We start from the raw sequence: 13,120 nt of genomic DNA on the forward strand, positions 1-13,120 counted from the left end.
TTGATACTGACTGGATAATGACTGCCTAGTAGTTGAATTACGTCTCGGTGCCGCAATCGAAGTAGGAATCGTACGTGTAACTTTCCTTGGCGGTATTACGAAGGGGTTGGAGTTTCCATTCTTTGCTCTTATAAAACTCACATGACTGCAAGCTTTTATTTCGAATGCAAGTCTTGTATATCAAAATTTCAAAGATTTGTGTGTAGTTAAACCTACGAAGAATAAAAATGCAGTGAAAAATATCTTTGTTCCTTATTTTTAATTTTACTCTCATCTACCTCTCATTATCTTCCCCTAAAGCTGGCAAGTTCACAGTATTGCATTTATTAGCATCGGAAGTGGGATTATCACCTTTTTTGTCATCCAGATTGAATAAGGTTTGAGTATGGCTATTTCTCCATGTTTTTTCGCCGTTCAAGGGCAAAATCATGTTAGATTCATTTCAATAATATCTTAACCGTGGGAGAGTAAAATCGCGAAAATCACCTCTTGTACCTATTGGCTAAGTGTAGTATTTTTAAATAACTCTTAATTCCTTGTAGATGCGACCAATTTACTTGCCACTTGCTGTTTCCTTCAATGCCACGTAGTTGCTTCATCCTATCGTCCTCTGAATCTCCTCTAAATCCTATTTCGTTGACCTTCCCACTCTTTTCTTTCTTATTGCTACTTCCCTCTTGAGTATTTGTGAAGATTGAGCTGTGTGTAGAGACGTTTCGAATATATGCTGTTTTCATTTTCTTTATTACCGTTAATGATCATTTACTTTATCGTAATTTCCTAATTAAGATTCTCAAATATTCCTTTTGTCCGCTATAATCTTATCATTTTCCCCCACAGTCATATTTATCAACATCAAGAAGAGAAAAATCTATTTATTAAAGAAAATTGTTGAAAATTACTACAGCTGTTTGTGTTATTACTATCGGTGAATGTCCACAAAGTGAAGCTGTACACCTAAAAAAAATAGATTTTTCACTTTTTTTGCAATAGATTATTTATCAATAATTTTAAACTCTTATCAATTCCCTCTTACCAAAAAGTGTGGAAAATGAATACAGCTGTGTTCTTTTACTTTAAAAAAGCTCTTGTCCCTTATCAATCTTACCCGGCAGTGGACAATTTATCTATCAATTATCCCTTCTCAATTTTGGTGTTGCAAATTTTTATATTGGTTTTATTTTGGCAATATTTTTCGTCTCTCCATTCATTTCGCTAGTAATTAACTCCATTTTCATTTCGGTCGTTTGTGAGTGTCGACGGATTTGGAACCACTCTACCTCTTTTTCGTAGTCTGCAACGATTGCAATGACATTAGAAAATCCGATAAAATGTTTTCTTTCACCGTTGAATTTATCTCCCTTTGTCTTCTCCTTTGATAAATGAATAATTTCATCAATTAATATAATGATTAGAAAATAGGGGATAACTTTATCTAACTCAGCTCGTAATGCCAGCCGTATCCTCTACCTTTTTGATTATTATTTTAATGGCTTGGTTCTGATTATATAACCATTTTGAACATTTTCTGCGGCCTATAACATACAGGGTGTGTTAATTAAGTTTCAAGACTGATTGTTTCTCGCGCAGCGGAGCGCTTCCAGACCGGTCACGTGACCCTGACTGGGTGGATGGGGGTCTCAGGTAAGCGACCAATCAACGCCAGTTGCCGGCGAAACGCTGGAGTGAAAGCATCACGCGCAAAGTCGGAGTGTATTTGTTGATCACGTCGAAACATCGCGAGAGTGAAAATGCAGCGTTTGAAGGAGCAGCGTTATTCCATAAAATTCTGTGTCAAAGTAGGCAAGAACGGCGTGGAAACGCTTCAGTTGCTTCAACAGGCCTACAAAGATAAATCAGTTACAAAAATAAAGAAGTTCGGGAACTTGTGAACAAATCTATTCATTTAAAAAGAGGATGTCTGTTTTTCGGTCCGCTATGCGTTTCCATTCGTCTGCACGGATTATGACCAAAGTTAGTACATTGGTGCATCTCATGCTTCCGGACTCCAAGTACTACTTTCGGTTGCGTCCGACGCGTCCTTTGTCGTTTTCCCATTAACGTTTGTTGCGTCGCATCATAAAACTTCTGCGGTAGAACAGTCTGCCAGGTAGGCACACCCCTTGATAAGCTCAAAGAGAAAACATAAAAATCCTATATAATTATGAAATATAAATTTCAAGTTTCCCACTTCTCTGGGTATTAACCTTTCTGAGCAACGCCGGGTAGCCTGCTATTCATGATATAAATTAGCTTTCGAGAAAAATGAGTTCTAAGAATTCGTGAACTTAATCAAAATTTTGTCTCCCTTTCTGATACGTGACGGAAGCGTATGGGACCGTAATGCCCTAGGTAATGTTTCAATAAAGGCACCCTTGCGAAAATTGCCGTATCTTGAATTATTAGCCGTCAAAATGCCCCAAGTGGGCACTCTCTCTAAGACTCTAGAACCTCATTCATTTTTTATAATTACTAAGTGCTTCATCTTCGCGAAATCTTTATTTCAGATTCCTTATCAATTTTTCTGAAGCATGCAGCTTATCCCTTGCCGATTACTCCTCTCAATCACTTTGGTCGCGTCATTTTAAAGAAATGTATAGCGTGGCGAATTTTTCTCGATATCTCAACGTTGACTTCAAACAGCTTCGGAGTTTATATTCTGTTATCTTAGGGTGCCTTCATAGCTCGGCGTTGCGTACTTGGGGGCGGAGCTAACTCATCGCAGCAAGTTGGAGCCCTTCACAGCTCTGCGTTGCGAAAACAAATGAAAGGCAAAAAGCGTAGGCTCCTAAAAATCGGCCTGTGAGCATATCATCTTAAGATTTTGAACCAAACGCACAATACATATGTTGTTTTCTGCATGTTTACCCAAATTCGTTTCTTAAAAGGTTCTTCTTAACTATAAATAGCATTTGAAGTTAATATGGCGACCATAAAGTCGATAATAATGCATGTAGTGATGGCCCATGCCTATGCATTATTATGACCTTTAAATTTTATTTCCTAACTCGGAATATTCGAAAAATAGCTAATTACATACACTCAATGAGCATGAGTAACGTGGAATGTTATCAGGAATATTTATTAATGATATCTGTTGTTCAAACAGATTGTCCTTGTCATGTTATCTAAATAGCTCTAACTGAGTAGATCATGAGGGCACAATTATTGGATATAAAATGGAATTTAAACGACCTTAGCTACCAACAAGCACCTCTCACGCTGTATTTAGCTTTTGATGCCATTTACGGGTATGAGTTACGCTAATCTATGCTCCTCAGTGATTGTAATCTAATTTACGGTTAACATTTGTCTTATGTTTAGGAAAGATACGAAATATCTAAGCTGAACACTCCAAAATAATAGTAAATAATGAAATAAATAGCATTTGCCACTCCAATTAGAGCTAATCTTGCATATTTGTATACCCAGAAACAAACACCAATTCGAAATCGTCGGCGTACTGCCGCCTTGACGCAGAGAAAATCCGACAGGTTCAGTTTTTCTGCGACGACGCAGCGAGCTGGAGACGTGACGTCATCAATTCTCAAAGACGGGCTCTGATTGGCTCGCTAGCCGCGGCGTCAACGCAACGCCGAACTGTGAAGGCCCCCTTAATCATATATCTCGGGAGCTGTTAGATGCAGCGTGAGATTATGACGACAGTACTAACATTCGCTGAACTGCGTGAGATAAAATCACGTTCTCATATTTAAGCTCCATAAGCACGTATCGGAAAGTAATTATCAATGAAAATGGAAGTATATGTTGCATTAAACAAATTGTTTTCACTTGAAAAAGGAATTCAGTCGCCGTATTGAAGTGTCAAGACATTGGACTTACAATTAGTGTGGCTAATTTAGGATGAGTGCAACTCATAAGTGATGTGTTTTCTGCGTACCGCTCGATAGCAGATAAAAACTGTCCATCAAGCAATTTCCTTGCCCATTTCCCTTCAATTATTAAATAATTTTTGTATTAACCATATTCGATTTACGATAAGTATTGCGGTGATGACATTCGCCTACCTTGGGAAAAGTAGATTTGATTCAGCTCTCCACTAAATTTTCCTGTAAGCTAACCTTTTCACACCTACGCATTTCTTCTCTTTCACATCCATCTTTATTTTTTCCATATCTTTCATTCGAGGTCTTCCATTCGAGGTCATTCTGTTCTCGCCATCTACCTTTCCCTACGACGATTGTCTTCATCAGGCCATCCTATCTCAAGTTATAGCCTATAAGGTTACTCCGTCTTCTTATCAAAATTTTCATTAAGCATCTCTTCTCTCGTACTCATCTTCGGACTTCCTCATTACTAACCGGTCTATCTATTTCTTCCACATCTTTTTATTATCTTCTCTGTAAATGTACTTCCCGTAATATTTTCAAAATTGTTTTTCTTTCCCTCCAACCTGTTTTTCTCATCTTTCCCATCTATGAATTTCAGCTGCTCAGTTCCTTCTTTTTTATATTATCCCCATTGTCCAACTTTCTCTTCCATGCAGCTGTGTTTCCAGTACACTTATCTTACTCAGGTTAAGTACTATATCGAGCATGGTTAAATGTTGTAATTCGATCGACATTCATCACCATAAGTGGTCATAATTTAAACCTTTGGGGCGGCTAACGTGGATAAATAATAGTGGCGGAATAATATGACCTCTTTATGTTTCCTCCTATTGGTCCAAGAACTCTTAAGTACTAAATGACTTTAAAATAATGAGTCATATCATGTTTATGTCACCCGAGCGATGTGGACGTAAAAGCGATATTGGTGAAATAAAATTTATATCATCTATGTTTCAAAATGACATATTTTGCTTGAGGTCATTTGAAAAATTAAATCCTTGTTGGTATCAGTGTCTTTAATTTTGGTTCCTTTGCCTTATAGTAGACGTTAAAACAAAATGAAAATTCCCTCTTTTATCCAAAGATCCCCAAATATGAAATCTTGGTATTTAAAGGATGCGACGGACAGCTGAGGTCATTTGCGCCATGAGGGAAGGGTGGAGAGATACCCGACGTCGGCATTAGCCTGCTCTTAACGAAAGGCGCCAAGGAGACCATGGCTTAATGTCCCATCCGACGGACGGGGTGTTGTCCTTGAAATGTCCTCCACACAACATTAAATCAGAGATCGAGCAGTCTCTGAAAATTCTCTGCCACCGCCGGGATTTGACCTCGAGCCCACGGGGTGTGAAGCCTACACTCTAGCCACCACACCAACCCGAACCCCAACATATCACAAGTCACTCCAAATATATCACAATTCCTTTTTATGATGTGATGATCTGATCATATTTGATGAGTCCATCACTTGATATCTCGGATTTATGCCACACGTTGTGGTAGAACCGAACTTTCCGAGGGCTGAGGTTGAATTTTGAATACATTTTCACCCTCCGCTTGATTCCATGTTTCTGTCTAATTCTTTGTATCTTCCATTTCTTCCTTTTTCAAACTGGTACCCTCTGTTCCTTGATGTTTTTCTTCCTCATGTCCCTCTTTGTCTTCCCTAAATACTTTAGGCCTTTCTCCCAGGACTTTGCCCTTGATTTTTCCCCCAAACGTACCTACAGGCTTGTAGGAAATGATGGGCCCATTTTGAAAACTCCGTTTTTATTCAAGTATAAATTCAAAATGAACAAGCTTCATCCAATGAAAAGAGGAAGTACAATATTTTTTCATAATGTGTGATGTCAATTTAATTTAATAAATTTAATAATTTATACGTACGAATTTTTGAAAATGAGTCCATCATTTAGAGCAGCGTTTCCCAACCGGTGTTAGGCGTACCCCTTGGGGTACGCGATGAACCAATCGGTCAATCGCCGAAAATAATCTTTAATGGACGCCAGGAACTATGTATGTATTAACGAGGAAATATGTACACATACTACATGGGGTATTTAAAACAAAGTTTCCATTTATACAATTATTTATAACTAAAAGAGTTACCTACCCGTAGTGAAATTACGTATTAAAATGTGCACGTTACATTTTTAGGGGTACAGTATTAGTTACGAACATTTGGAGTGGTACGGGAGGATAAAAGGGTTGGGAACCGCTGATTTAGAATATTATTTCTCACGGAATGCTTAATGCCTTATGATATGGCATATCCACTTGGTCTTTGCCTTGCATATGGAGCTTTTCATTTCATATCTTTTCCTTAAATTACGTTATCGTGTCTCACCCTCTCTATCTATCCATTAGATTTTCTACATCCAACTTTTTTTGGAAATGAGTCCATCCTAAATATATATGAAATAATCATTCACAAGCCAAACAAGGACTATTATTTACTGTTCTACTAGGAATCTATTTTACAATTTTACAAGCTTTTGAATGCATAAAAGCTCCATTTACAATTGCAGACTCAGTTTATGGGTCTACATTTTTGTACCAACAGGATTCCATGATTTACATGTTATTATTGGTGCAACGTTTTTATTAATATGTTTTGCACGACATTATACAAAGCATTACCCATCAGGACACCATTTTGGATTTGAAGCCGATATTGATATATTGTAGATGTAGTATGATTATTCCTTTAAATTTCAATTTATTGATGAGGTAGATATTTATTTAGTATATTTTGGTATACATATTTGACTTCCAAGCAGAATCAACCAATGCCTTCTATTCACGAGCTGTCGAAAGAAAGTTTTTTCTCATCAACGTCTTTAATGGACCACGTTTCTGATCCGTAGAGTGCATTGTGTGAAAAAATTCATGTGTGCTATGCAACTCAGGGGATTAGTCTAGGGCTGCGGTTCCCGACCTTTTATTCCTCCCGTACCCCCCTACGATAGAAATAGTAGAATTTCTGTTCATTCCGGTCATATTTCTCACATATGGCGCCTTCTACGTAGTTCAATATTGCACCACCCTTGTTGAATGCTCGTCGGGGTGCTCGTCATCTTCTTACCACTGTAGAACTTGCGTCGTGGACATGAGACATGGGATGGTTTGTTTGAGAGAGGCTCCCATTGAACATCCGGTCTGTGGTGTCTGCTCTTTCGCCCGCAGCGTGACTGCCAATAGCACGCTCGTGCCACGGTCCGTGCCAGGCACCAAATGGCGTGTAGCGTGCCTCAAATTGTCCTTCCACCCTCGCCGGATAAGCTACGACATGTGGCTCTCCCCCTCTGTCCACCGCAGTGTGCCATGGTAGTCAAGGCCCCCTGAATTTCTCCCCTTTACGCATTCTCATCTTGTGATGTTGTGTTATTATTTCTCGGAGGTATAATTTCCAAAGAGATTTTGAAACAAATGCTTTCGTAGTTTTGGTACATATCTTCCCTTCCTGGTTCCATCATCTTTTTTCACTTAGGCTGACAATGATAGACTTTTATTGAACAGTCGTGTTGGTGAAGGATTTTCGTTTTTTATATCTGCCCTCTTTCCGTAGTTTTTGTTCTGTCCTTAAGAAAAAATTGTTGAATTGTCTTTTTCCAAGCGATTCTTCGATTAAATACATGTTGATGTGTACGTAAATAACTTTTACTTATAGATTTTCAACATTCAAAGGCCAATCATTTTTTTCTCATTTCATGATAATCCCTCAACGAGAAAGTTTCTTTTGGCGTACCCGGCGTACCTTTGTAGACTCATTTTTGTGTGCTTTGAGAGTACCCGTTCGAGTGAATTTTAGTATTTTGTTTATCTTCAAACTGAGAGTTAACGGAGCAAATTAACACAGGCTATTGGAACAAGGGAAATGAAATGAATCTCAAAAACTTTTAGTCAATCGGTATCTGTACGAACACATTTTTTGGTGGATTCTTTGTAACTTTACCCCCAATTTTCTTTCTTTTCAGGGAAAATGGAGTGGTGCGCTTGTCGTGGTCGATCTGTGCGAAGAGCGGTGTTTCTGCTTGCACTATGGGGACTCTCCGCTGTCGCAATCATGCATTTGGCTTCCCATTCCGTGGACTCACCTACGTTAAGCGGAGGCTACGTAAGCAGCCGCCTGTTGCTGGAGAAGGTCAGCGAGCCTCGCGGACGTGGAGGCGAGTCTACATCAACGACTGAGAATATACTGGATCTGGAACCCATTGTGGACAAGTCTCCCAGCCGCTCAGAAGACATGCTAGTCGATGAAATCCAGCGTCGTGTTCCCAGCCTACCAATTGCATATTGGAACCAGCACAAGAATAAACCCATGTTTTTCAAGAATGAAAGTTGTGCCAAGTTTCCCAGTTTATACGAGCTCGAGTTCAATAACTTGTATTGGCAAAGCCTAAGAACATCCAATGGCACGTTTCAGCTTTTCGGTGCTTATTATGATATTAGGAATCTGAGTAGAATCGGTCCTGCGGTGAGGATATTGGGCATGGTGGACAGAATCGAACCGAAGGTGAAGACATTTTGCCAATTCTGGTTTGAAAATCAGAAGGAACCAGTGTTTGTTAAGGTCTTGGAGTATAAATACATTTGGTATCGTAAGTGGGGAAATTACAAGCAAGGCATATTCCAGCCATATCTGATTGCCTGCCAAATACCCTCTAAATACCACCACCAGGTTCCGGCATCAGTATCAATGGTCGAAAAGCCTTGTGATACAGCTACTAACAATCTGCGTGTGATATTCAACAAGCCGGAGAAGAAGAAAGGCTTCGGTGTCTGTGTCAAAGGCTTAGATTTTCTCCACGAGGATCTATCTGTAAGGCTGGTGGAATGGATTGAACTGTTGGGCATACTAGGGGCTGAAAAAGTTTTCTTGTACGAACTCCAAGTACATCCCAACATAAGTAAAGTGCTCCGTTATTATGAAGAAAGAGGTAAGGTGGAGGTCACTCCCTTGACCTTACCAGGGGGGCAGCCTAATGTCCCAGGGTTTCAGCATATGTACCTAGTAAAAAAGGTAAACCACAAGCGCCAGAATGAGCTCATTCCGTACAACGATTGCTTGTACAAGAACCTGTACACATATGAGTATATCGCCTTACTCGATGTTGATGAGGTTATTATGCCAGTGAAGACTATGTCTTGGAGAGAGCTGATGGATGAAGTCCTTCCCAAAGCTCTCGCAATAAAAAATGAAACCAGAGCTTCATACAATGTACGGAATGTCTATTTCCTGGATGACCTTATCCATGCACATGGATGGTTTAAAGACACACCAAAGTACATGCACATGTTACAGCATGTATATCGAAGTAAGAATTTCACCAATCCAGGACAATATGTGAAATGCTTTCATAACCCTGAGAGAGCTCTTACCCTTCATAATCACTTTCCACTGGCGTGTCTGGGTTCGGGCTGTACCTCGTACCCTATCAATACTACCGATGCTCAACTTCAGCATTACAGGGCCGATTGTGTACGCACTTTGAAGAAATCATGCATAGAATATCGGAAGAATAGTGTAATGGACACGACAATCTGGAAGTTCAAAGAGAAATTGATTGCCAGAACCACGGAGACTTTAAAGAGGCTTGGATTTTTTGGCAATCAGCGTGGAAGTGGTTCTCAACTTGAACTCAGTTCAATGGAAGCATCGTAAGATATCTAGAAACCTCAAAAAGTATCCCAAAGTCATTTTATAAGACGTGAACGACGATTCGTTCGCAGAGAAGTGCTCAATACTGTTGGAAATGTAGGAGAGAAGAGATGGCGTGAAACATTTGGACTTGACATTTAGTACGGAAGCTCGGCCATATGTGTGAATATATTGTGTGTATCGGTACTGTATTTCACCTATTTTATGATTTTATTTGTCGCAGTAGATTTTTTCTCGCGTAATATATATGGGTTATGGACTCACTTGCTGAGACTGCCTTATGACATTTGGACGTCATTATAATATGTTAAATCTCCATTATTATGAGCATTTCTACTAGACTACCTGTCTTTTTGAGCAGAAGATAATTTTGCCTATTAAATTTTCATCTTCATGTGAAGTATTTTGAAGGATGGCCCATGTTTACTCGGTAACTTCAAGCGAATTTCCATTGTAAGTGTCAGAATGTATTCTGATTTCCTGACATCCGTGAAAACCTTCGATTGACTAGTGGGCCATTTCTTCATTCTCTACTTTATGGCGAAAATAATAATGTGAATTATATACAGGTGAAGTCAAAATGTTTTATATTGTTCCTTGTGAATGAGAGTGTTTATTGTGTATGTCGTTACAAACCAACTGTGATATTTTCTACCATAGTATCGCCAAAACAAACTTGGAGTCACTTATTATGGTTACTCTTTGTGTGCTGAAAATCCCGGTAAATTCACGACCAAACTTCCTGTTAGAAGTCCTAGAGTATTAATGGGATCCTGAGTTTTTTTTATCGAAAGGAACTGTATTCTGTACTCATGAGATACTATTTATATTTCGAACGCCGAAGAATAAGTTGTGTATTGCAGGTGTTGGTTTTTTTCCCCATAAAATCATTCGGTTGATCACTTTGCTATTCATGAGCGAAGGACTCGATATGGATCACTATTGTTCTATATTTATTTATTTGTGATCTTACCGTGAGTGACAGGTATGGAGATTGCGTTTGGGTGTTCGATTCCTGTTTCTTTGCAACCCTTTTAATTCTCACAGACACTTTTTGGAGTTATTTCTGTGAAGTTCGATCTGGTTGGTTTGCACCAAGTCACGGTGTTTTCTGGCTATTGCAATTTTATGATATCCATCTGTTCTCCGTTGACATATCTTGCATTGCAAGAAATTTCATTTGTTTGTCTTGACTGATAAATATGTGACTCACTCATTTTTTCCATTGACAGGGTTGCCAACTCAATGTGTCTTGACTCTTTCCCCTTCAAAAATGTATTCATCATACCCTTAATCCTAATTCTAGTTTTGGCTGTTGTACAATTTTATTGAGCTAGCAGGCCATCATGTTGGGGTGTGGTATGAAATAATTTTGTCAATTTAAAGCATTTTCTTTGATTGTGTACTTTAAAGGTGTCATTTTGGTATATGACAATGTACTTATCTGAATTATTTGAATGAGTTATGATGAATTGGAGGCTTTTGACCGAAGTTGAATGATAGAATCCCGATGTGTGGATATGAGTCATGGGTTCTACCATTTTCATTAAGCGTCGTTTCTTATTGAGAGTAAGAATTGAACGGCAATGAAGCGGAGGATCTTCTAGAGATTCCTTACATTATCGTCATAATTTTTCATGTAAAATTTTAGGTTCCTCTATCATTTTTCCTGTTATCCGCTTGACTATCATTGCTTGCGTCCTATAACGTCTCATCCGACGGACGGAGTGTTGCGCAAGAATGTCCTCCACATAGCATTCAAGCAGGGATCGGTCAGTCTCCGAATATTCTCTGCCACCGCCAGGATTTGAACCCGAGCCCATAGAGTGGGATGCCACTCTTAGCCACCGCACCAACCCGATCCCCTTCACTCTCAATTGCTCTTTTTTGGCTTATATGCAAAATTTGTTTTCTTATTTGAATTCAGTAATAGTTTGAGCTCGTATCCAAAAGTATATGCATCTCTTGTTTAAAAGCTTGGATACGGAAGGCCTTATGCTCTGCCTGTGATGGTGTTGAATATCTTTAAATTTAGTTTAAATTGCCAAATTGGAGTACTTTCAAATGAAGAAAAGTACATTTTTGGTATATTCGAGCCCTAAAGGAACCGAAGTACTTGATTTTAAGTATTTTATTAATTGACCAACGTGTTGATGCGTGATGATTTTTTAGGAAAAATAATTATAACATGAACTCTTTATTGCGTCGAATCCTTACACGTTGCAATCATTCGACGAATATTATTTGCATTACGATTTGATATTTCCTTTGAGATTCCTTAATTATGGTGAGGTGACCTCTATTACTGCAATATTCAGAAGTTGGCAACCCTAATCATGCCTTAATATTTATGATTCATGATGATATTAACGTGTAATTTTTGAGTTTGTTTATAATTTAATAACTACCATTCCAAGGTAATCATACCCCAACTATGCTTAAGATGATAGCTTGGGTGAGCTCATCTAAGGACATTTTTCGTGAATTCTTTTTACTAAGAGTTGACTTAGTTATTTTAAGATTCTTGGTGGCTGCTTAAAACCACAAATTTCTAATGTTATTCTCAAAATAATCCAAAACGTTTAATACCCACTCCTATGCCGAGTTTTTTTGTTCGATTTTACTGAATTGTTTGAGTTAGCTTCCTTTGTTTATATAAGAAATTGATAGTATTCGTAGATTTTCATTTAACAAATACTGCCTATTTGACGAGATGTTGGACGGAAAAGGATGTTGATAATGTGATTTGTTATGTGAGAATATTTGTAACCTAAATGTAATTTGAAGAGTGTGAAAATATCATTTTGCTACTCAAGATTGTTTAAAAAAATGAATGTGAGCGTTGGAGTTTGTCAAGGGTGTGAAAAGTAGCTTTTTTATAAGTTTGGTATGATGAACCTCTACCTCCCAAAACTTTTATTTTGACTGCACCTTCATGCGTCCCTGAAGAATCCTCAAAATTGTAATTCCTAATTTGGAATAAATAATCAAAATCTACTTTGTACCCTTTATTTATCTTCAAGACCGTCCTACGCTGCGACATTGTTTCTTTATCATCCTTAAATTGACAAACCACGCTGAAAATGATCCCTATGAGTATTTGATTATTGTATCTTGTGTCTAAAATATTATGTATGGATGTATATATTTGGAAGTATTCGTAAAAAAGCTGCACATAATGCCTCGCCTCAGTCGCCTCATAATCTCTAAATCGAGAATTTTCGTTTGCTATGGCCTGACTTCCGTGAAAACCTTTGATTGACCACTGGGCCATTTCTTCATTCTCAATTGCAATTCAAACATGATATTTTGGCTCTAATAGCTTAATATTAGTGAAAGTGTAAATCTCGAAAGCCAATATTGCGCACGTCGCGTCCATCTTGCTTCAGTGACCTCCATTGTCTGTCAGACTGCGCTGCTGCCATGTTGGTCTTCCTCCTATGCCAACTTGGGATTCGTCCGCCGCCTTTACTCTCACTTTTGAATCATCATGCATGCATTGTCGTGATATCATCCAATAGGGGTGCTATTATTGTTCAGGTGCCCCTTTGAAGACAACAGAACCGAAAGAAGTTATGAAAAGAACAAGAGTGTCATTGATATAGAA

General features: G+C 38.5%; 1 protein-coding gene across 3 annotated transcripts in view; it reads left to right on the forward strand.

The window, feature by feature from the left end:
* The window catches only part of LOC124170725, a 247,196-nt gene extending 234,686 nt beyond the window's left edge, over window positions 1-12,510 (forward strand). For all 3 annotated transcript variants that reach the window (XM_046549617.1, XM_046549619.1, XM_046549618.1), the window contains one exon: window positions 7,829-12,510. In XM_046549617.1, the coding sequence (XP_046405573.1) occupies window positions 7,834-9,516 (1,683 nt within the window). In that variant the 5' untranslated portion in view covers window positions 7,829-7,833 and the 3' untranslated portion in view covers window positions 9,517-12,510. The remainder of the gene's footprint in view (window positions 1-7,828) is intronic.
* Window positions 12,511-13,120: the final 610 nt, after the last annotated feature.

Source organism: Ischnura elegans, chromosome X, assembly GCF_921293095.1.
Source record: "Ischnura elegans chromosome X, ioIscEleg1.1, whole genome shotgun sequence".
Classification (NCBI taxonomy): domain Eukaryota; kingdom Metazoa; phylum Arthropoda; class Insecta; order Odonata; family Coenagrionidae; genus Ischnura; species Ischnura elegans.